The sequence below is a fragment of the Barbatula barbatula genome (assembly GCF_947034865.1).
Source record: "Barbatula barbatula genome assembly, chromosome: 23".
Classification (NCBI taxonomy): domain Eukaryota; kingdom Metazoa; phylum Chordata; class Actinopteri; order Cypriniformes; family Nemacheilidae; genus Barbatula; species Barbatula barbatula.
Genome location: NC_136786.1, coordinates 10,150,767 through 10,176,584, shown reverse-complemented (window position 1 = coordinate 10,176,584; position 25,818 = coordinate 10,150,767). Strand labels below are relative to the sequence as shown.

The 25,818-nt window shown below is 36.9% G+C and overlaps 2 protein-coding genes across 3 annotated transcripts; both read left to right on the top strand.

Moving 5' to 3' along the window:
* Nucleotides 1–3,725: 3,725 nt before the first annotated feature.
* LOC306889046 (uncharacterized protein) lies at nucleotides 3,726–9,350 on the top strand. The gene is made up of 13 exons (XM_079447710.1): nucleotides 3,726–3,869; nucleotides 4,810–5,003; nucleotides 5,097–5,237; nucleotides 6,006–6,144; nucleotides 6,253–6,445; nucleotides 6,525–6,666; nucleotides 6,785–6,931; nucleotides 7,019–7,074; nucleotides 7,623–7,801; nucleotides 7,895–8,292; nucleotides 8,375–8,471; nucleotides 8,560–8,749; nucleotides 8,833–9,350. The coding sequence occupies exons 1-13, from the start codon at nucleotides 3,750–3,752 to the stop codon at nucleotides 8,976–8,978; spliced, it is 2,142 nt and encodes a 713-aa protein (XP_079303836.1). The 5' UTR covers nucleotides 3,726–3,749; the 3' UTR covers nucleotides 8,979–9,350.
* Nucleotides 9,351–11,969: 2,619 nt separating this feature from the next.
* Nucleotides 11,970–24,855, top strand: dipk1c (divergent protein kinase domain 1C). 2 transcript variants are annotated; one of them, XM_079447613.1, is made up of 4 exons: nucleotides 11,970–12,873; nucleotides 19,774–20,508; nucleotides 21,837–22,001; nucleotides 23,696–24,855. In XM_079447613.1, the coding sequence occupies exons 1-4, from the start codon at nucleotides 12,661–12,663 to the stop codon at nucleotides 23,951–23,953; spliced, it is 1,371 nt and encodes a 456-aa protein (XP_079303739.1). In that variant the 5' UTR covers nucleotides 11,970–12,660; the 3' UTR covers nucleotides 23,954–24,855. The 2 variants fall into 2 exon arrangements, with proteins under 2 accessions (XP_079303739.1, XP_079303740.1); XM_079447614.1 differs by lacking the exon at nucleotides 21,837–22,001 and having other exon boundaries at nucleotides 12,179–12,873; nucleotides 23,696–24,245.
* The last annotated feature ends 963 nt before the right edge of the window (nucleotides 24,856–25,818 follow it).

The following is a 25,818-nucleotide window of genomic DNA, read 5'->3' as shown; positions in this document are numbered from 1 at the left end:
TGTTTACATTCTATAAAGCCCAGTGGCCATGAAGAGGATGTGCTCAAGAGTGTGGTGATTGGAATCCTGGTGATTGTGGAAAATGTCAGTGAACCACCTCGGTGTTCTACAATGATCTTTCCCTGGTTAATGAGGAAGAAGTAGTAATGCGTCACCTGAGTGATTTACCCAATGCTTTTCCCAACCTGATGGGCCTGGTGTATGCATTAAACCTTGACTACCCAAAGGAATTAAAATTTAATGAATTAAAAAATTTAAGTTTTATTCCCCTCACCTGCCTCATGCAATCCTCCTGTTAGCTTTCCTTTAGTGTTTCATTCATGTCTCCTGCCGCCACTCTCCTTGTGTCATCAGTCCTCGTTAGTGTTCCCCTTTATCAAGCCCCAGTTTCCCTCTGTCCCTTGTCGTTTCATTCCTCACGTTTACCCACCTTAGTCTGTCCTGATACCTTGCCTTCTATTGGAGTAACCTTGTTGCTGTTCCCTGGACTCAAGTTTGTGGACTTATAGTTTATTTATTATTCTTATTACCTCGTTTGTTTTGTTCCCCTTGTGTGAAGTTTTAGTTTTCAGTCTTGTCTAGTTTTTGTTCATGTTTTCCCCATCGAGGGTCTTTGTTTAAATAAAGTTTTATTATTTAGCAAACAGCTGCCTGCGCTTGGTTCTGTCCATACCTCATGGCAAAATCTGCCTTTTTAGCTCAATTAAAATTCAGAAGAGCGCATAAAAATAAAGCAGAATTTTCAGTTGTATGATAAGATATAGTCTTCATTGTTCAAATCAAAATATAAAACCACTGCTAGTGAAAACACGCATTTGTGTTATTGGACTTTTGACGCCAAACTCCAAGACACACTCTGTGTGACACGCAACCCAAATTTTTCCTTAAGGAGAAAAAGAAGGAATATGAAAGATATTTTCCTAAAATAAGTGTTTCTAATGGCAAATAGACGACAAAGCTCTGCAGTGTGATGTGCTTTACTCCATTTAAGACAGCATAAAGAATTAATTTGTTGTAGCTTTCATCACTATTTATGTTTTTGCCTATACATACATGTGTCACATTAATGGATGACTAAATAAACATAGAGTGAAACAAAGCCACAATTAATTATTTTAACTTAAAACTATAAGTTACTAAAAAATATTAGTCAACTCATAGAGAAATTTAACTCAATAAAGAAATGTATTAACTAATACTTTTAACTCAACCAGGTATTTTCTTTATTTTAAATGTAAAATACACAACAGTGTTTACACAATAAATGTGACATAATTCTGGTCAAGAACTTTGCTGTAGTTGAAACTAATCTTATCGTAGGATCATTTTCTCTTTTCCCCAAAGGAAACAGTTCTGTCACAACATTGGCACATAGACTATCAATGATCCATCTGCCGGGTGTTTTTTAATTCTTCGGTAACATGAGTATATAAAATGGTGCTGGTTATACAACAGATCTTGGCTGTTGACCAGAAGTTTCAATGTTCAGAGGTGCTGATCTGTGAGCCATTGTTTATGCTCTAATGTCTGTGAAGTCTTGAATATTTCTTCTTTGGGATTTCATGTTCCATCCTTGTCCTGTGCTAATAATCAGAAAATTATGTAAACAGACTCTTTTATTTAAAACTTGTAGAGCTCAAACTTTGAGCAAGTTTTGCTATTGTATTTATATAAATTTATCAAATTGATATGGCACTTGGTACTTTTCAAATTCATCACTCCATTTCTTGAATAATAACAGTTCGTGAAAGCAAAGTTTTAACCGTCACAAAGTACTTCAAATGCTTTAAATGAAACATATACATACACACAGCAGTTGTGATACCCACATAACCCAAAGTAATACTGGACGAGGAAACAAACCAAAAGCAAATGATTGACAAGAAAGAAACAAATCTGTTACCTGCAAAGATTTTCTATAATTAATTATGATATGAAACAAAAGATTTATTAAAAACGAGCTGCCTCAGATGTCCCCGCATGAAATATTTATACATCAGTTGAAATGCAAAAGCCAAGTGTATTAAACCTAAAACATAGCATGATATATATTTGGTGAAATCTAGACTTTCAAAACCCATTTTTCTACTTTTAGTAATTTACAATTTTCTACATAAAGTCATTCTCTATCATTTATAGAGTTTATATAATCTTGATATCTTCAACATTGACTGAAGATTGAATGAAATTATTGGTTGAAATAAAATTTTGAGACTTCAACCTGGTTTTCACAGACTGGGTGAATAGAAAATGGACATGCGTATCTTTACATGACATCAGTTATCTTGTTACTATTGCTGCTGTAGATAGGCTAAACTAAATCAAGTTGATACGTTATCAAGTAGATACTGTACCATGTTTACATCTGATCCCATCATGTTCACTTTTTCTTTTGGTTAAGTTTGATTGCGATTGGATTTAGAGATGTTCAGCTACTTTGTCACGCACTTACCTTTTACCACATGTCAAACTTTCATTCTATAGTATTTATCTTTAGAGAACCAGCGGCAGCAAGAACAAGAACAACAGGAATTGTTTCACTTCCTTATAAGCAAAGTTTTCCATTAAATGTATATTTTTTTAACCTTTAAATCTGCCTATAGAGAAATAAAAATCTAGTGTTTCTGTACATTGCAGCTGTCAGTCTGAAACCTTATATCTACATTGTTTCATATCTTATTAGTATTGGTCGTCCTTGCACCACGTTGGTCTGTGGGTTTTTGCAAATATTTAACCAATAGAATAAATTGAAAAGAACTTGTCTACGTTGACAACACAGTGTTTAATTACTTAGTCTAGTCTAGTCTAGTCTAGGTTAGTGTTTGTAGTTCATTTCAAAAGTTAATTTAAGTCTTGTTTAAGTGTATTTAGTTTTAGTCCTGTCTTGTTATTATAGTTCCCTGTTTTGTTATGTTACCCCTCGTGGGTGTTTGTATTATCATTTATTATTAAAAATCTGTTAAACCTTACCTGCTGTCTGCACCTGGGTCCTCTGTCCGTGTCTCACCCCCGTGATCACGACAGTTTGAGTGTGTCTGTTCTGGTTTTGTCATGCAAATGTAAATAAATAATGAAGTAATGACAACATCTAATGCAACAGGATTTATAAAACTATATTTGGTACACATGACCAAATGAATTTCAATAAATTAAAGTCAGTTCGTACTTGTTAGAATTTTTTTAAACTACTTGTAACTTTCTTTATTTATTGAGTTTTATGTCTTCTATTTATTGAATGAATATAACATTGTAAGAAAAAGTGAAAGCACAAAGTCATCACCTCATTGAAAGAAGAAAATGAGATACAATGGATTGCATAATATGCTCAACAATTAACAAACCAAAAACCATTTTGATTTTGGTATTTCTTTGGCTTCTTTAAATACAAGCTTTGGAAGTTTCTTTAAGAAACCGCTTCTGTAAGCTACACATTTGACAACTATCTTGCTGGGATTCTTTCATAGCCTACATCCTGATGGTTTGATGGAAAGTCACACCAGAAAAACCATTTCAACACTCTCTTGCCTAATTCTTTAAAGGAACTTCCTAAGCTTTTACAAAAAATGTAGACATTAATCAGAACCCTCAATCAGAATGTGGCAGTTAAAAATAAACAATAGGTTATCAACACCAACAAGAGGAATGTATAATGTAATGCCAAACGTACAACATAACTTCCTCAATCAGGTCCTTTAAAAAGGCACCGAGCATTAGAAAGTCACAGAGGTTTGATAGAGGCTCTGAGCATCATGGTGGTCTATACTCATCTCTTGGCCCTGCTGCTTCTGGCCACAACAGCCACGGCTTCACACTACTATGGAGGATCAATGACCTTCAACCAGAGAAAGACCAGTGATGGTAGCTTTAAGGTGATTATATTATATTGATTATATTGTATTATATCTTTAATTATCAATTAAAACATTTGATAAAGTCACAAATAATCATTTTTAATCTCCATAAGAACTGTTTCATCTATTTATTTAAAAAAACTCAACTTAAAGGGATACTTCACCCAAAAAGGAAAAATTCAGTCATCATTTACTCACCTCCGAGTGGTTCCAAATCTGTATAAATTACTCTGTTCTGATGAACACCGAAAAAGATATTTGGATGAATGCTTATAACCAGACAGATCCCCCCCATCGGCTACCATAGTAGGAAAAATGCAATGGTAGTCAAAAGTGCCCCAGAATTGTTTGCTGTCCTACATTCTTCAAAATATGAATGAATAAATTAGGCATTTATGTAGCACTTTATTGTGTATTGCTGAACACCCAAAGCACTTTACAATCATATGAGGGGGTTTCTCCTAACCACCACCAGTGGTTTAAATATCTTCTTTTGTGTTCCACAAAACAAAAAATGATATAAATAATTGTTCCTACTATGGGAGTCAATGGGGGGCAAGAACTGTTTGGTTATAAGCATTGTTCCATTTTTCTCTGTAGTCATCAGAAAAAATACATTTATTTGGAAGAATTCGAAGGTGAGTAAATGATGACAGAATCCTCATTTTTGGGTGAAGTGTCCCCTTAAAAAGAGGGGGAAATTATTTTTCAATCATTTTTATAAGCTGTTCATCAAACGTTTTTGTATTATGGTGAATATTCACTTATTGTATTTACTGTATATGTGACTTCTCATTGAATAATCAAAAATAAACAAATCCAATTTCTTTTGGGCCAGTTTATGGTAATTTCAGTAATTGCTTATAAAATGTAGGTACTGTGTCATCACTTGTTATCCAATGTCAAATCTGGGTCCCGAACAAAAACCATCTGAGTGAAAAATGTTGTATTATTACAGGTGGACATTCGTTTTAAGGAGGCCTATCACGCCTGTGATATGGGAGATCAATGGTACTGCTCGTCTGGAAATTGCGGCACTAAAACCAGTTTTACGAGCGGTCAAATAGATTCAAGTTCCAATGGTGGATCCTGGTGTCAAACTGAGGCTGTCATGACAAGAACCCTCACCAGCAACTTGCCGTTTCAGCTACGGTGAGCTCACACATTCAGATCAACAAGAATTTAGCACAAGAAATGAATCATAAAAAGAAAAAATGTACAATAAACTTCTGCGTGTATCAACAGAAAAGATAGCTGCTGTTGGATTTATAACGTAATCACATACGGTGGAAACTGGAGACTTCTCACAACCATCGACCTCGGAGTAAGATCTGACACCTCTCAGCCCAACAGATCTCCAGTCGCAACCACGCTACCCATCGTTAGGTAAAAGCACACGAATCACATCTGAAGTATGAAGAATTTTTTGATTAGATGGTTTAGGATTTGCTTTGTTGACTTATAGGACCTTAAGAAGTGTTGCTTTTTATTCAGATTTAGCAAGAAATCTAAGGGTTTCTCTTTCACCTGCACTATTAATATATTATTAGAGTTTCAGTAGTGTTAGATGATAGATGATGAGCATTTATAACATATTACAGTAATGCCATCTTTGCAATCTGAATTCTCAAGTGTTATTGTTAAATGTCTTTAAGGCATCATTTCAAACACGTGTGACTTACATTATTCTGCGGAACATATGTAAATATTTTGAAGAATGTTGGTAACCAGACAATGGCTGTACCCATTGACTAACATCGGTTTTGTGTTCATACAATGGAAGTCAGTGGGATCCAATGTTTTTCGGTTACCAACATTCTTCAAAATATCTTATTTTGTGTTCTGCAGAAGAAAGAAAGTCATACAGGTTTAAAATGACGAGAGGGCGAATAAATGATGGAAGAATTTGGTTGACCCACCCCCTTGAATGTCCCAAATACCCTTTGCAATCTAAAAAATACTGAATCCTACTCTAATCTTATGTTCGTTCAAACATAAACCTTTTCTTGGTTAACTTATCCAGATGGTTATGTTTTGTCCAACCCAACCACAACTGGTATTGCACACATTATTCTTTAGAGCGTGGGGTTCATGTACCTCCATGAAAATAATGTCAAGTTCATTGGAAGTTGACTGTGTTTGGTCTGTTTCTAGAGTTCCTCAGAACTGCCACAGGAACTACAACCTGCTGTCCTGTGATCCAGATAAAGATCAGGTTCGATGCAGATATGGACTCCTGAGTGCAAATGAATGTGGAATGTGTAACCAACATGCAGGATTCACTCTGGATCAGGTGAGAATGAACAAGTGTATTCTGCAACATGATCTAAAGCAGAATTACCTCATTAGATTTGCTACTCAGTGTATAAAACTATGTAGCTGACTATTAATTTCTTTATAGAAAACCTGCACTCTGTCCTATGGCAACAATTCAACACTTGGCGTTTACGGATTCGAGCTCATCATGGAAGACTATCCTACCAAGAACATTAGCTTGAAATATTCCAATAATTCCACTGCGCTCAGAGTGCCTTTTTCCAACAATTCTTCAATTCAACCATTGAGCAAAATCCCTCTGCAGTTTTCTCTGGAAGGTACAGTATAATGTAATTTGGTCATGTATTAACTACATTCCTCTGCAATGTTGTGATTATGGTTAAATTGTGGTTACAGTGGAGGCTCCTGCACCTTCTTGCATTGATGGTTATTATATGCCTCGGTTCATCCACCCAACACCTGAACACGGGGAACACCTGCAGGCTCGCGTTAACCAAGAGTTGGAGATCAGAATAAAGGCTACTGCCATCTACACAACGTATGATGAAAACATCTGCTCGCTTGAACATTCCAGATGTAGTTACTTGAAAATAAATGGAGTTTAATATTTTCATAATTTAACCATATTTTTATGATGTTTGTATTTGGTTATCTAGTATCGTTGATGTGGTCATTAGTGGACCTCTGAACAGCACAAAGGAGGTCACCACCTCTGGAGAGTATGTGATCAACTGGACACCAACTGCAGACAACCTTGACCAACATTTCCCATTTTGCTTCATTGCAGAAGCTGCCCAGAATGTGTACGTTTGAACAGAGAAATTACTCTGAGAAAATACAGTATGTCTTTAAAAAGATTCAATGCTAATTTAAATCCATAAACTTTTTAGGTCCAGAACATACCAATCTGAGATGAGATGTGTTATTGTTGTGGTTGGTCGTGCAGGTATTTACAGCTTTCTTTAAAATATCTTTTGAAAACAATCTCTTTTAAATTTGATCCCCAGATAATAAAAAAAATCTAAAATCGTATTCATACATTGTAGTACCATTTACATTCGCTCCGGTGACGGTTAGTGGAGGGGCTTCAGTATAGCGTTTTTCCTATAAATGAAAGATTCACATCGTATAGATTCACACAGTTAAAAAAACACAAGGGTGTTGATTCACAGAACATTCTTAAGATCCTGCTTCACTGCAATTTCTTTTCTTAAATTCCAATTTAAGGAAGAAAAATTTGGAAAATGTTGTATTCCTAAAAACATGTAAACTTCAGAAGGAACATGGGGGATGGGGGAAAACACTAATCCAACTAAATGCAAAAACAGAAAACAAAAACTTCCCACGAGGTGGAAAAACCAAGAAAGATAAATAAATACTTTAAAAGACAATAACCCAACTACCAAATACAGACCACAAGACAAGAGCACTCTTTAAACCGCAAGACAAGAGCACTCTTTAAACTCTTTATTCTGATTGTTTTCCATTGTTTAGGTCCAAAAGCTGATGTAGTATGCACTGAGGATATAATGTCCGTGACAGTAGAACGAGTCAATATTTCTGGTATCCATAGCAATCACCTGCGGCTCAACGATCCATCCTGTCCCGTTACTTCCAATGAAACCCATGTTTTCGCCAATTTCTCCCTGAACGCCTGTGGGACTCAAATGGAGGTAAGAAGCTATGAGGACGCATTTCAAACAAACAAAGCTTAGGTTTGTGTCTATAGAACATCTGCATCTTTCATCTTTATCATTTCATTCTAGGAGACAGATGAACATCTTATTTTCAAGAATGAAATTGTCACATATGATAATCCAAAAGATATCATAACCAGGAGACACGAGGTGGAAATCGAAGTCATGTGCAAGTACCAGAAGCAGAGCACTATAATGGGAAAATTTGACGCTCACAGGCCTGCCATCAACATCACAGAGAGGGGCTTTGGCACATTCAGCTATCAGTTCGAGTTTTATGAATCTGGTTTCACCACCAGAAAAAGCCAAAACTCTTACCCACTGGAGTACGAAGTGGGACAGACCATCTACATGCAGATTTCACCTGTGAATTTGGTGAAAAATACAGAATTGTTCCTGGAGTCCTGTTCAGCAAAACCCTACGATAATCCCAATTATCCCATCTCTTACCCCATCATTGCAAATGGGTAAGACTAGACATCATTTAACTCAAATTCATTAATTCTTAGCGATTTTGCTGTATGACGATTGTTTTGTTCTGTTTTTCAGATGCAAGGTTGATAGCACTGTTAATTTCCTCTCCAGTCATCAGTCCAATGTCAAGTTCAGTATGGACGCCTTCAAGTTCATTGGGCAGTTTGACCAGGTACAGACAAAACTGAATCCTATTGTACATTATGGCTGAGTTACTGTGATTTTATTCTTTTGAGGTCACTCTCGTTTTTTTTGTTTAGGTATTCATCACCTGTTCAATCATCATATGTGAAACCAATAACCCCAACACCCGCTGCGCTCAGGGCTGCACCAATGGCTCAGCACCTCTTCCATCCTCTCACGTGCACAAAAGAGAAGCTCCCATGCAGACCGCAAGTCACTTCATCTCTCAGGGTCCTCTGAGACTCAGGAGGAGTTCACCTGTCACTGGTACATCTCATTTTTACTTCGCCGGCGTATGTAAGGTGTGAAATGAACAAGTGTATCTGATACTGTTTCCTTTTGGCTTTCAGAGTTCGCCAGCCCAAGCCTGAATCTGAATCTGGTGTTCATCGCTGGATGTCTTCTGGCTGTTGTTGGCATGGTGTGTGGAGTGATGCTCTACAAATCCAGGACTTCAAAGATCAACTATCAGCGTTTGAAATCAGATGAGATTTAATTCAATCAGTTTCATCAGCAGTTAACAAGTTCATGGAATTTTGACACTAGGTGTTTATTTGGTTAAGGGAAATGTATGTGGGAAATCTAAGTAGAGAATAAAAACATTATTAAAATAATAATAAATGTATTTTAACCCTCTTTAACGTTTAGATAATGCAATATATGTACGCCAGAGGTGTTGGTAAATAGGTGCACCTTTTTAATGCTTATTGTTTAAAATATATATTTTCCATATTAACTTGTTTGCTTTCCATGCTGTGTATTTGTATTCTGATGTGACAAATAAAGCTTGTAATGTATACAATACCATTTCCCTTTTCAGTGAATTTATTTTATTACTGTTGCATTTGTAATAAATAACCGGATGGACAAAAAAAACATAATCATCATCTTTTTTGTTTAGCACTTACCTTACAACCTTTAAACTCATATAAATATTTGGCTAAAAGTTAAAAAACTATTTTCAAAGTTGAAATCACACTAGAAAGGAAATGTTTCTACATTGTGTTTATATGACGAGATTAAGCTAAAACATTATATCTAATTGGTCTTCAGTTATAAGTCAGGGTGACACGTGCCATTTATTTCAGACACGTCCTGGCCAGAATTTCAGATACGCCATTCGTAAGAAAACAATAAATAAATAAAACTGATATTTATTTATTTTAAATTGCTTGAAATAAAACGGTTGCTTCTCTGAAATAAAACCTCAAATGTTAAACCTCGATCCGGAGGAGGAACCGGAAGTCCTGGCCAGGATGTGTCCGGGAAAAATGGCACGTATGTTCATTAAAGCCCAGCTCTGTTTTTGCACACAACTTATTTTCATTTTCAAATCTATATATTCGTTAGCGTTCGTACTGAACTTAAGCTATAAAAGCACAGACAACATCCATTTAATACAAATCAACACCTGTTGGAAGGTGAGAATTTAAAGGCTAAAGGCTAAATGTGGTTTGTATTAGTAGTCAAAAAAAGCAAACATTTCATAATGCAAAATCGCTTGAGTAGCAGTGTGCACTATATTCAGCCCGCCGCAATGTTGATGTTGAAACTAGGCTACGATGGATAGAAGCCGAGAGCGATGCATTACACTGCATTGATTTGTTGTTCGGCCAGCAAAACACAAAAACATACTTAATTTTACTCATTTCCACAGGACAGAGAACTTAGATAAACAAGAGATATTTAAAGGTCCAGTTTGTAATATTTTGGAGGATCTCTTGACAGAAATGCAATATAATAATACATAAAGTAACTTTTATCTTAAGAGGTGAATAAAGAGCTTACACAATGAAGTTATGTTTTTTATTAGCTTAGAATGAGCTATCTTTATCTAAATACATTGTGGGTCTATGTAAGGTAGCCTATTTTCATTTGTTGGCGGACCACAGCTTTACACTTTTTCCAAAAGGTTATTTGAGATATGTTTGTCTCTTTCTAATTTCAATCACTGTTTCCTTTTAATAAATATTTGTCATTATGCAAATGACGACGGAGTTGGCGTTTTGTAGTAAACATTCCCTCTTAAAAGTTTTTGTTAAAAGTTAAAAGAGTTGACAGTGAACCAAAAGTTGTGCCATAACTGATTTATATAAATTACATCAGAAAAATAAAATCTATATTGAAGTAAATTCTCTCAGTCACATAGCATTTACATTTTCACCGCACATACCCCTTCGCATAGACCGCGGAACTGGGGGGGCCCGGGGGGCCACGGCCCGGGCAACTTTTGTACTCTGACAAACTATCTTATATGAATAAAAGCCTGAGTTGTATCTGTGTTTTTACGAGCCAAACAATACTAGTCACCACAACGGCGGGCACCCGTTTAACCGCTGGCGGCATTAACAGGCTGCGACAATGAAGAGACAGAAGTCAATATCAGATTTTTTATAAATAAACTGGCAACTCCGACGAGCTCTAAATAGCTCGGAATAAAATAAAGTGCTCCGCAACATTATTTAATATATCAGTAATGTTTCTGTCTGTTTCAATGCATATGCGCCCCCACCCCCCACGTGACTTGAAATTATGCCCCCCCCCCCTTGTTCAGATGCGTTCCGCGGTCCATGCCCCTGCGTGTGATGTTTTTAAATGTAACAGTGTCATATAACCACCAGATGGCAATATTACACCTTGTAAAAATCAAAGACTTTGACAGTGGGATTTGTGTTACCTTTAACATTCATTTAAAGTGTTTTATTATTTTTTCAGCTCCAACAATATTCAGATAACATTTTTATATCAAATAAAATATATGAAATAAACAAGTGCATTTCACTATTTACTATTTAAAGTTGATTTTTACGGTAATGCCATTATCAGTAAATCAACAATTAAATTTTTTTTTATCACAAAAACTATTTGTGATGAATTTTGACTTAAAAATGCCCTCACAATCAAGTTTGCCTTCACAATTGAAGTTTAAAATCCATAACCATTTTAACAATGTGATCATTCAGGATTTTACAGTGCACAACAAAGCAGAGGACATCTCAAGAGTATCTGCAATTTAATGATGGCATTACGTTTGAAAACTGACAGAGCACATTTATACGTCTATCTAATTGGCAATTAAAGCTGCCCGGGACATTCCCCACCAACGTGTAGAGACTTTTAAAGAAAAACACATTCAATAAATAAATTATTCTTGTCCTTGGCTGCAAAGCTTTTTCTTTTCTAAAGCCGGCGATTAGGGATTCTGTGCACCTGCGGCCGTTCCTGCAGATTCCAACAATCGACAGGAAAGCGTCCGCTGAGATTCCCGCTGCCGCAGTTTCCAACCGCAACTTGCAAGCTCAGCCCTCCACTCTCTCCTGATCCTGAAAATGAAATTCCCGGGTATTATTGCCGTGGGAGAACCCGTCCCAGATCAAATAACCAGTAATACTTGTCCAAAGGGCAGCTTGTGTATTAGTGTTTTATTTTGGTGGGGTTGAAAATGCAAACAGGATTTAAAGTGAGACCTGAAGGCTGTGGAGTGTCTGAGCCTCCTGCGGTTGGCACAAGCAAAGGATTTGGCAGAGCTTGCACGACACCACAGCCCAGGAGAGGTCTGTGCGGCGGCAGGAAAGGCCTCGCTGCCTTGGAAACAGAGAAGAAGGCGACCCAGAGGAGGCAAGCGCTCAAGAAGGGGGCGGGAGGCGAAGGGAAAAAAGGTGGAGTGTTGTAAAGAGCAAGAGAGAGAGAGAGAGGGGGGGGGGGGAACTGAGAGCCAGAAGCAGAGAGAAAGACAAGGGGAGTAGGTGGAAGACAGAATTCAAGACATTGGAGAAGACTGAGAAACACTAAAGCGCTCAGAAGAAGGTGAGTCACCGAAAGACAACTTTCGTTTCTAAATGAAGTGCTGAAATGAGACTGAAAGACACTGAAGCAATCTGGGCCAGACTCTGAGACTTTCTTCACACATCACTGCCTGCCTCCTTCATTCACAAAACAAATGCAGGAAGGCGCAGAGGAAGCTGGGCGACAGGGATCCACAAGCCACTCCGCTTAACAGTACGGCACGACCAGGCATGCAAGCCCCCCGAGAAGAAGGCAGAAGGTTAACCGCAGACACGGACCCCAGAGAAGAGCAACAGGGCAGATATCCTCAACAAGACCACCACAGATGTCCGGGGAAGAAACGGTGAGGAAGACTCGCAGCTCCGGCAGAATCCTGAGGAAAGGGGTCCCAGATGCGGCGGTCCCTGCGCAGGGCCCTGAGGTCGGCCCGCGGGGGCTGCGTCTTCAGGTGGCTGGGGGTGAAGGTGTGCCGTAGGAGCGCGCTGCTTGTCGTTTTGGTCTGGCTGGTCTCCTGGCTGTTCCTCAACAGCCTGGTGTTCGTTCACAGAAACATGTTCTCCGACTTCTGTACCGATGACAAGAGCAAACAGATTCTGCAGAGGGTGGTAAGGCTAATCTTTTTACTTTATTCAGTTCTATGAAAAGATGAGTGTATGTTACATAATATCACATATCGTAAGACACAAGGTAGTTATTGTTTTAATCAATAGACTTGTATAATAACTTGTTAGTCTTGCTTGAGGAAAAACAAGAGCAAACAAATTACTAGTGCAAAGAACTTGTCTGGATTCGCTTAGATTGTGGACTATGTGGGCAGGGTTGGTTAAAATAGAAGAAATGGTTTAAAATGTTACTTTTTAGACAATATTGATCTAAAAAATGCAAAAATAAAACTAGTCATAGTCGCTCCAAACTTTTCAGCAAATAAAACACAAAGTGTTTCATACCGCAGGATTAAACAAAACAAGCGTTGTATTATGGGAAGCGGCACTATCAGGCCTCTATTAAAGGATTATGCATTGCTCCTCAGGGGATACCTAAAGCTCTATTTTGAGTTTGTGGATTACATGATGTCAAGTGAGTGCCGAAGGAACATTTTGCTTGTTGCCACATCGTGAACCGTAAAATCATTCCTGGTGGTCTTTAAACAGGGACTGAGTTACCGGCCTCTCCTAAAAAAACTGACAATGAGTGGGAAACGTTCATGGCAATGGACGTTTCTGAAATTTAATGTGCTGGCATGAGTCGATTGAGCTTTTTGTTCCTTTTTGTTTTGGCAAAAAAGTGGTAAGTTATAAGTTAAAAAGTTACATTTGAAATGAAAGAGCCTTATAACATTCATGGAAAAGAATTAAGAGACCACTGCAGGTTTTTATTAAATCAGCATTTCTAGATGTATTGTGGCCATTTCAGTCCAGTGTCTGTTGAGTTTTAAAGACTGACAGCATGACGTACAAATATTACTGTTGTAAACATGTTTTATTTGCGGCATGTGTGGTCTGAAAAAACACAGAGCATCTTTTCTGTTATTTTCACCTGTTTCTCCATTTTTCATTTTCTGCAAATAAATGCAAATAGATACAATATGTTTGCATACAATTTAGAAATATTGAATGAAACAAAAATTATCATTGCATTTAAAAACACATACCTATAAATACAGTGTAGTAACTTATATAATAATTTAGAAATGGTATGTATACAGTATATATTGTAATATATATAGTATATTAAACATACATTTAAAAGAAGACATACAGTATACAAATCATGTATATAAAAAACATAAACATTGCGTAAGTGTTTGAGTTGTGATACTGACATGAAAGGCCTTTTTTGACTCAAGTGTATTAAATCTAAAAATCGTACCACTTTTGTCAGTCTTCAAACTGATGATGACTGGGTTGAGATACGAACTACACTATATGGTATTTGTCATTTTGGCAATGACTTAAAGGATGCTGTCATTTTTGGGCCATATTCAAATCCCCATTTCCTGGAATAGTGAATATTTTGGGAACAATGTTTAACAGCTGTGTTGATAAAAACAGTTTAATGTCCACCAATAACCACATGAAGTTCTATTAAGTATTTTATGTTAGTATATCTGCATCTAAACAGTTGGAAGCAGACTTTTTTCCCTGTAGCTCATAACAAGAAGCAGCATGTGTTCAGAATTTCAAAGCACAAGTAACAAAAATATATAATCTGTTTGTTTTGGTATGAATGATTTATGGAATGATTGCGTAAGTGTCCTCGCTTTAGACCTTTCTTTCCTATTCTACATTGATAGCCAAAACTCCTCTTGCATCAATCCTATATGATCTCAGTGATGAATTTACAATGAATAAAATACAGGACGCCAGACTTTATTGAATTTTGATTGGTTTATCGTGTGCTCTGGAATGGATTACACTGCAGCGATAGCCCTGTTCTCAAAAGTCACGTCATATATCTTTGTGGAAAATCATCAAGTGAGTAAAGTCCTTGCTGGAGTAAAGCTTTCACTTCCTGCTGTGACCACACACACACTGTGATAAGGATGCTCATGAAAAAGAAATAGTGATATTTAATGTTAATATGACAGTAATGAGTGTAATAATAATGAAAGACACGTTCTTCTCAAATATGTAAATCAAAATCTGCAAAGTTTAAAATTCACCGCAGGGTTCTTTTGCACACCGAAAGCATTTGTGGAAGTTTTCCATCATTCACATTCCCAAACACTAAATCTAACTTCTCGGCTGATGAGCTGTAAAACATTCTAATAGTCTGCCAAACAGTTAGCTTTTGTACGAGGTCCAGCTCCGCAATAAACAAATAAGAGTTGTGCAGATTTACACAATAAACTGTATATGGTTTCTCCCAGCATGTGGCTGAGAACCTTTGGGCAATTGTTGTCTGAATTACACGAGATCTTTTTTTAATCATCCATATGCCATCTGTCACCTGCTCAATGAGACCAATATGTAACAGGATTCTTGGCACTGCATCACAGAATGCACATAACTTGTTTTAACGGTGCTCTTCTGCACAGGTTCATTTCATGCTTATATTCTTATGTGAAGGTAAAGCACAGATGGTCCTCCATGTGGTAGGTGGACATGACCCACTAACCCGAGGGACTTTCTATGTAACGTTCATTGTTTTGGAGCTGATTTCATGCTTCTTTATTAATTATTAATATGAAACTGCAGAGAACCTTATTTGTTTAATGTGACTGTTATAGACATTCTGGATGATGTATAATATATAATATATTGTATATGAAACACTTCCTCTTTCCGTTTTTTTTTTAACTGAACCAATGATGCCAGCTCCAGACTATAATTTTTTTTCCCAAATTGAATTAATATTTTACATATTTTTTTCTGTTTATGCTTTATATGTGTTTCTTTATATTGTGCCCTTGTGCAAAGCAACTTTGCAGTAGTGTAAACTGTGAAAAGCGCTATACAAACAAGCATGAATTTAATTCAAATGATTTGTTTCCATCTTAATGGTGACATTTTTATGAACAAAACTTCCTCTACACTGCATATGACTGTATATCCTCCAAACTTTAAGCTACCACTCACACAACATGTTCTGAGTTTCCACTTCCAAAAGAAGATTGATAAGTTGTTTTCCTCATGCGGACCAAAATCAATGTTCCCACTATAGGTTAAAAATACTGACGGATTCATCTTAACAACATAAACAAATGTTACTGTGCTCTTTTGTGACCCCAACTAAACTTCCGGTACACATTCACAAACAATAGAGTGCCTTTATAGATTATCTCTTATAGCAATCAAAAGAAACGGAGAAGAACCGTTACTTGGCTAAACTTGTCTCTTCAATATTTAGACTTTAGACTGCGATTCCAAGCTCAACCACTAGATGTACCATACGGTTTCTTTAAACGTGACCAAACTACAATGCCCATTCAACAAATTGTTTATTTAATAAAATGAAGATACAACAAAATTCAACAAATCATTTAATGAATACAATTATTATACATTAAAATAATAAAATAAATGAATATTAACATAATTAAATTAAATATAAATATTCATATTATTAGACACTACCCAAACACAAACTGGAAGTTACCTGAGGGTCAGGGGTGCACGTCCGAAGAATCTGAACATTTGGTTTGTGGATGATACTAATTTATATTTTTTGCACAAAGTACTGTATTAAGACATTAAACACAAAATGTTAGAATGTCATTGCATTGCATGACAAAATATAAAATGAGGCATTTGTTTAAAGCAAGAGAAAAACAAATAATTACATGTTTTTTTATTTTTTTACTGCAAATAATTTAAAGTTTGTAAGGTTGTTTGTATGGTTATTAAACAGCTCTGTTTTGACAGTGATGCTCATTCTGGCTATTTACATATTTGTCTTCGTCAGGCAGAGAGAAAGATGTCTGTAACATTGCTACACCTGTGGATACACTACACCTGTGTGTATGCAGAAAAAATTGAATCAATATGATCATAAAAATGACCGTGGGACAGTTAGGAAAAGTAATTAAAAAAATAATGGTTAAGTTTTGAGAAAAAAGTCCCCTGTTTGTAGGTGCAACTTGGTTTGAAATATGGTTATCTGAGACATATGAGACACCATATGGAAGTCTACTGCCTTCTTTGAACTTTTTGGGTTGTTTAAGTCAGTTTCCGGTGAAAGTGATAGAGTGATGCAAACATTCCTAACATGCTGAAACTCACCAGCATGAGCACAGATGGCAATCCGGCTTATGGGCAACAGAAAAAGATGATGTTCTCTAGGGTTCTCTAATCATTACCTTACATACTCGAAATAAAAGAAATATGGCTTGTCTCATTTCACATCTTCAGTACCCGTTGGAGATGTTTTTAAGTTATAGTGAGTTCTTTTTTTACAGAGATGGGTATAATATATTAGTTTAGAGAGTTTTAATGCAGTATGTGTTTTTCTAAGGTTACAAGATTTTTTTAAATCCGTAAAGCCTAAATTTAGTAATACAAACGACTCAAAATACTCCCAGTTGGTAGTTTTAACATTAGCTTGTCTGAATATGGTAGTGTAAATCTTTGTTATCAGGGGGCTAAACATAGACCCTCTCACGGGCCTCTCGCTGTGTTTGTGTGGGCTAAAGAGGCATCTTGTGGTCACTCCAGGGCATCTGGTCTAGGCCGATTTTTTAAATACACTCTATGCCTTCCTGCCAAATTCCACACATCCCCTTTAATTCCCTACATTTTTCCAGCCTTGCATCAGATGGGACAACAGTTGTTTTTAGCTCCTGTTTGCATGTAAACTTTCCCACCGCAAGGTCTGGACATATTCAGGATGAATGGCCACTCTAAATCTCAGTCTCTGTGTTTGTGTGTTCAGAATAGATAATGCAGTCAATGTGTTCAGAGATTTGAAGATGAATGCGCAGAGGCACGGAACACAGATCGGAGAAAGCTTGAGTCGAATGTCATAATTCAATGCTGTGTTTGTAATCCAGAAGTCATGCTGACAGAAACACATACTTCTTATGCAGTATGGCCAGAGCAGAACACAAAGAAACAAAAAAGATGTTTGTTTATACATTTCTGAAGTGAACAGTTAAAATATGGCAGTGGTTTGTTTGATCAAGTCAAGAATATGTGTGCTGTTTCCAGTCAAACTGTTTTAGATATATTGGGATTTGATATTGAAGAATTAGGGATTTATTGTAGAGGTGTCAAACGATTAATCGCGATTAATCACATCCAGAATAAAAGTTTGTGTATGTATGTGTAATGTGCATTTGAATTATTAGTATTTATAAAAACATACACATGCATGCATATATTTAAGAAAAATATAAACATTTATGTATAATTTAAATTATTGGTGAATATAAATGTAAATATTTCCTATGTATGTGTATGTGTTTATTCATACAAAATAAATATGCACAGTACACAGACATACATTATGTAAACACAAACTTTTGTTTTGGATGCGATTAATAGCGGAGAATAATTTGATAGCCCTGATTTATTATTATTAATGACGGCTGTGATTTAAGGTATTAAACTCATTGGATTATTTCCTCGAAGAGGTGACCTATTCATGTCAGGCTACAAATCTTTTGACTTGGAAAAGCAGCGACTCCAAACACTAAGGAAACATGAGTTCAGCTCTTATCACAATCAAGCATCTGTCGGATTTACTTTAGAAACTGTGAAAATCAAGTGTTTTCTTTGCCATCTTCAGCCAAATAAATTCAACCAGCACATGATGTTAAGAGGGAATACATTAAAGTTATTTTGGTTTTATGAATTATGAATACAAAAAATCATGGCTAGGGCTGTTTTCTGAGACATATTTTCTGGCAACACCATTAAATAAACCATAAACGATAAGGAGAACATATTACTAAGAGCAGAAAGGACCATTAACTGCCCGGTCCAGCTCAGGACTGAATGCAGACGACAGCTATTTAATTTGGAAGGTGGCAGAGGAGGATTTGCGGTGCAGTCTCTCTTGATCAACCCGGGGGCCCTTGGCTCCCCAAACTGATATACATGCAGACTGCAGCGGCAACTCATAACTCGCTGGTTTTTTATGACAGAGGGTTACATAGGGAAAAAGCAAGAAAAAGCAGAACAGTTTGATCAAAAGAAAATTATAATTCTTGGGATTCAATTTGTGAATTTTATGTAGTCAATTAAAAGATGCTGACAGGTGGCTTTGGAACCATATCGCGACATAGGCATGATATGAGATTGAATTAAGATTTCATTCCTTAAATACATTAATTTAAAGCAAATGAAAGTCAAACGGAGGATACGCATCATAAAACATACATTATATATAAGAAGTACCACTACAGTAGAAATGCACATGATTTTTGTAGACTATAATGTAGGTTAATATGATAGAATACAAAATACAAAGAATTTAATTAACACAAAATAAAAAATTATTTCACCTTGACAAGCCTGAAAATAATGTGCATTATTCTTTTTTAAATACTATAAAAAGTCCTAAAATCCTTTTGAAGCCTTTCTGCATTTCCTTGACAAATGGAAACATTTTGACCCGGCAACTTATAATTCTTGGGTTGATGTGATCTTCCAAAGTAATAAATCGAATTTTCTTCAGAAAAGTTAAATACTACTTGACGTTCCTAAACAATAGTACAATGCCCCTGGTTGCCCAGGCATCGCTATTTCACAGTAACAAAAGTGTTCACAGTGGTTTTCTAATTTTTACACATGCTAGGGTGCTCTTGTTGTTAGTTTGTTGAAAGAATGTTATGCATATTTCAGATATGGGTTAATAAAAATGGGTTAATCAATTCTTTCTTCTCAACTTCTTACTGATCCATCATTAATAAGTGATAACTTTTACAGTATCTGAGCATCATCTTCATAACACAAACTTTTACTTTTAGGTTAAAAGTTTGTAACTGTAAGTACTGAATAAGCAATAGTAAGAGTGTTGTTTGCCTCAGCAAGCTGATGTACAGTTATAATGGGTCTGTGTTTCAGTGTAATGACTATCATCAGGGAGTGCTGACCGGCGACCTCTGCGAAGACCTCTGCGTGGCTGGTCAAGTGGAATACAAACGCTGCCTTTATTACGAGAATGGCAAGAAGGTCATGGCTGCCAACTGGCGTGGGGTGCCTGTCGTTCTCAAATCCAAGCTTGAAAACTTCTCCTCCTACGAGGCTTTAGCTCTGCTTGAGTATCAGGACGCTGCAGGGGGAGCGGGTGGCGAGGAAGAGCTCTCGCCCCTGGATGTAATCTTCTACGCCACCCTGGAGATCAAGAACTCTCTCGGCCTGGAGACGGGAACTAACCTGACACTGCCTCGGTTGTGGGGCCAGAGGCTGAAGGAGAAAGAGCGGACTTATTCGCGAGCTGAGCTGGCCTCGCTCTGGGCTCTCCTTCAACAAGAGGAGTATACCTTCCTCCGGGTACTGCAAGATTTAACCCAACACGTGGCCAAGATCCTGGGCTCCTGCGGTCACTTCTACGCAGTGGAGTTCTTGGTTGCTGGACACGCGTGGGACCAACATATATTTTCTTTGGAGGAGCTGACGCTCAACCCTTCACCGAGCCCATGGAGAGGAAGGGAGAGGAGGTTAGCAGCAAGAGATATGGTGCCCCGGGTGGCCTTGAGCTTTTTAGAGATGGTGGAGCATTTTGAGAACGACTTTGTCCATCGCTTACATCTCTGTGATATCAAACCAGAGAACTTTGCTATCAGGAAGGACCTGACGGTGAGTGAACACCAGTATTAGATTAGACCATAAGTTTGTTGTTTACTATGTTTAATGTCTATTCTGTCCTTCCAAAACCTTGTTTTTCAGTAAATGGAAACATTGTACTTATTAGATGATTTAATACGGTGTCGTCCAAGTTGAACAAGCACTTTTGATTACTTTTTATTTGTTAGATATTTGCAAAACCCAGTGACAAACTTAAATGGGGGATTAATGATAATGATTCATGGCAAAAAATCAATAAATATGGAGATATTTTTCAGAAGGACAGCAGCAATATGTTTAATTTTTAAATGATGATTATACATTTCTTAAACATAAAAAAGATAAAGGATGCAAATAATAGTATTATGTTTATAATAATTAGTAGCATTATATTTATATTAAATTCATGATCAAATAATCATTGGCTTATGGTTTGTGAATTTACGTTGTGATTTTCCACTACAAGAACAGTACAGAAGTGTAGTGTTTAAATGCATAGACAAGTAATCAAAACGTTTCTTTAAATAAATGTAAAACAAGTGCAGTTGTTAAGATGCAAATTAAAATACATTTTCATAATCATGCGGCATCAATATGTTTTAAAGCATAGCAATTGTATATACATTTTTAAGTCCTCATAAGTATATTAGCATGCACACAAAGATATTATTATTAAGTCTTAATTTATTTTTTATTGAAAGATTATTTTGGCAGAGGACAAAATTATTATACGCAATAAACATGATAAGTCATGAAACATGATTTCAATTTTGATCAATATTTATAGACAGTAAATACTTTGCATTACACATTCAGTCGTGTCCATCAAGACTGAGATCAAAAGACTGCTCATTCTGTGGGTTTACGTGTGCAATGTTTGCTACTGAAAACAACAACTGTCATCAGACAGCTTCTATTTATACAGCATGTGATGCTATGACACCCGTCTATAAAATGGAGATGGTCAATGAGCCACATGTTATTCTTAAAAATCTTTGCCGAACCTCCGTGTGCGCAAGTTGTTATACAATGCACATTAATATTCAAATGAAACAAAGAGCTCAGCATGTTCTAGCCTAAAACAGCTTTGTGGATGCTTGGTGAATTTCATTAGTTTAAGAGAGAATTATTAGTTCAGAGAGAGTTCAGAGAGGTTATATGGATATGTGGAACTGTACGTTTAATAAATATTGAGGTGACATTGAAACTTTTCAATATTCAATATTCACATTTAAATGTATAACGGTTGTGCCTTAAAATGATTTGACACCATTCGATTAGGTTCTTCAAAAATATACTTTTTGTTTTATTTAATATAAATGTATTTTGTAATCGGTCAGGTGGTGGCAATAGATGTGGACATGGCTTTTTTTGAGCCTAAAATGAGAGACATACTTGAGCAGAACTGCACCAGTGACAACGACTGCAACTTCTTTGACTGTGTCTCCAAGTGTGACAAGAGTAAAAACAGATGTGGCTCGAAACGCAGAAACAGCAACCTTCAGGTGAGGGAGCTACTTCTTACTGTGACGGTCATATGTTAATGCATCTCTTTATCAGGGAATTACACCACAATTATGTCACTGCTTGCAGCAATGATTGTACATTCCAGTACCTTATAATTGTATGGACTGTGGTTAGTAATTATGTTTGTGTTGATGTGCTGGTTTAAAGAACAGTAAATGACTTTGTTTTGGAAAAGTCTGGTAAAGCGACCGAGAGTAGACAATCGTTCTTCAGCTGTAAACACTGGGAAGAAAAAATGCACGGAATGTTAATAGTTCATGATAACGCCGATGGGAATCAGATAGCACCATCATTACTGCTTTCAGACACAATGGGGGTTAACATGGCTGACCAAACCAAAGGAACGCAACGAGCGAGTAAAGCAAATTAAAGTTCATTGTTATTACTCCAAAATGCAACGGGCAAAACCATAGCCCTTAGCTTAACTAAAAACATGTTTTAAAAGCTAAAGCTTTTACAAAGAGAGCAAAAAACATGTGTTACTTATTTATTGTTGTGTGGTGCAGTAAGCAGCAATGGGTGCTACTGTGCCACTGAAAAGTGTCTAAAAATGTGGTTTCTTGTTGTTCTCTCCTCTGTGCAGAGGAAATCAGAATGCATAGAATAGAATAGAATAGAATAGAATAGAATAGAATAGAATAGAATAGAATAGAATAGAATAGAAAAACTTCCAGTAGACCTTTGTAAATAATAAAATAAATATTTTTTTATTTAATACAACTTTTGTACAATAAAATATTAATATAGATTCATATTAAAATTATAACTAAACACAGACGTTAACAAAAGTTAACTTTCGGCCACACACGTGCCTCAGATGAAACTGTAAAATGTAAATTGTGATCAACCTTAAAGTACATTGACTTAAATCTATAGTAAAAAGATGTTGAGCATCACTCCGATTAACTGTGCAGTGAAAAAATCTGAGCTTTTTACCTCACGCAGGGTAATAAAGAATCAATTCTGAGTGAAAATCTATAGTGAAAATGTTTTATTATAAATACAAATTAGCCTTATATGAACATAAAATTACATAAGAACCCTGCCAAACATCCGAAAAATCCTTCAATTGATGTATTTTATAAAATATGACAGAATAATCTCTATGTAATAATGTAATACACTATGTTTCTCCAAAAGGCGCCTTTCTGTAATGTGAAAAGCATGTTTTCAAAACGAAATGTCTTCAACGATAAAAAAATCCCCAGTCAAATGCTTACTAGTCACGCAACCTCTTTCATCAGTCAGTTGCGTTTTTTTGGTAGTCAACACCTGTTGTCAATGCCAACACTCTTTAAGGAGAGCAAGCTAACAGACGAGCTAGCTTCATGAAACCAAGTCCAACCCTGGACCGCAGGTGGCTGAGACAGAGCCCATCTCTCCATCCCCGATCACTTAACACAACCCATGGTGACCTCTTCCTTCCCATTGTATGGCCTGCCATTCAGAACAATAAGGGCTTTGTATCATTAAGGCCACTGGGTCGAGGAGACCATCACATCTCGAGTCCCTTTCAAATGGCATGCAAAGCGAATGCGGCTGATGATTGCTCCGGACATAATGAAACGAGACCGGGATGGCGCTAATGGTCGCTTCCCTCATCCGTACCGATGCTTTCCCTTTGGGCTCAATACCTGTCATGTCTCTTTATCGTGTCTCTTTCTTTCTGCAGGTGATCTGTGAGAAGATCTTCAGGTCTTGGTTTTCTCCCACGCTCCTCGCTGAGAAAGCAGGGCTCCCCCTGCAGGTGGAGCTACAGAGAGCCGTGCAAGAATGCGTAGAAATGGACGGCGGGGAGGACGCGGGCCGCAGACGGGCGGCGAGACAGCAGCTACGAGGACTGCTCGTGGAGCTCATTGAGGAGGACGCAGGAAGCCAAGAAGTCCAGGAACAAAAGAGGAGACGCGTCCACACCGCACTCAACTTTTGAACAATCGCAGCACATAAATTAGCTATTAAAGGACGATTCATGTGCAATGCTGGAGAACTTTTCTGAAGACTAGATTGTTTAGACTAAGCTGTTCCCTACAGCTTTTAAAACATTTGCTTCATCTTTAGCATCAGAGATTAATATCACTTACATTAAGGGTACAGATATGCTTCTTACCGTAGGCTCTCAAGGATCATCTCAGATAATGTTTCTCATGTTTATTTGCTGGAGAGAAATTGTCTACCTGTGAATTTGTGTAAGCGTTTCAATAAACCAGCCCTGTTAAAGGCTTAGTCATGATCCTGCCGTTTCATTTCTAACCAGCGGGAAACCACAGCTGCCCGCTGTCACACCGCATTACATTCCCTTCGCATATCAACACTTGGCCGAGAATCTAAGAGAACTCTCAAAGATCAAACTAACATTTGGTTCCCATTGACTGAAGAGGAAAACTCTGTAGGTTTGTTTGGATCTACCTTTAATGTTTTCATCATCACAGGGGATCAGGTTCCAATCTGCCTCCAGCTGTCTTTTAGGAGAGGCTCGGGTAGAAAAGACTAAACAGAACCTTTGGGCAAGGATGAGACATTGCGTGATTAGGGTACGAGTAGAGCACTAGGAACATATTACCTCACGGCAAACTTCACTGATTTATGTTGTTCTGTCTCGGTTGGACTCTGAACATTTCCCCGATTGGCTTGCCGAGGTCATCACTGTGTGTCTCCACGGCAACGACAGGGGTCTGGTTTTGATCTTCTCAGAAATAACGTACTGACAGCAAGGCAGATGTATGTTTGGTGAATCTGCTAAAGCTTTAGAATCTGATGTTTTTCTTTCGAGATCAATATACATTAAAGAAACAATTTTATAAGCTAATCAACAAAACATTAAAACAAGACTTTAAAATCAAAAGCTTGTTTGTTTACTGTGACACAAGATTCTTACATATCTGAGGAACAGGACGATGTTATAAACGATGTGTTTTGTGAAGTTTGGGGCAGATTAGTTGTGAGATAATGAAAGGCGGTGTTTGTAATTATATGCTGTTTACACCGCAGACTCTACTGTTTAGAAAGAAGGAACAAACTGCAGGGTTTATTATTCAAAGCCTCGCAACCGCCCGCATTTCACTGTTGTTTACATCGACTGCAGTGTGTTGAATCATTTTTTCTTATGTTGGAGAAATGCTGGAGACTTTCTCAAAGCTCTGGAACACATCTCAGCGTATTACATCTTACATTCAAATGCTGTGACTAATGTCCTGAATAAAGTACAGGAGCCTGTTCGTGAGCAGAAAATCATGGCTAGGGAATGGCTGGGACAAAAATGGACAAAGGCGGTCACAAAAAGGAGAAAAAAGCCTGTTTTTGCTTTCTTTTTTATCTGAATTAAACATGTTTAGAGGAATTTAATTGACATATTGGTGCAAACTCATTCCATTCTCTCACAAAATATGTTTTGCTGCTGTTCTCGATATCTTTCGTCACTGTCAGATATAAAAATAATTATATTTAACATTGTATTATATTATAACATCACCACTGTTTTTCAGTTTTTGGGGAAATCATTGCTTGTCAAAGCACTAGTTAGACTTTTGCAAAACCCAGTGACAGACATAAAGGGTGAGTAATAATAATGATTTATGACAAAAAATTTAAATCATGAAATACAGTATGGGGAAACAAGGTTTCAGGTGTGCAGCGATATCTCATACTATACTATACTGTCACCTGAAATATTTTGTAAATTATATTTTCTTATAATATTGACAAAATTAGATTTTGCATACTAGACATTATAAATGCGGTAAAAATGTATTGACTTTTTCAAAATTACATTGACAGGTCAAGGTGAGTCCAACTTCG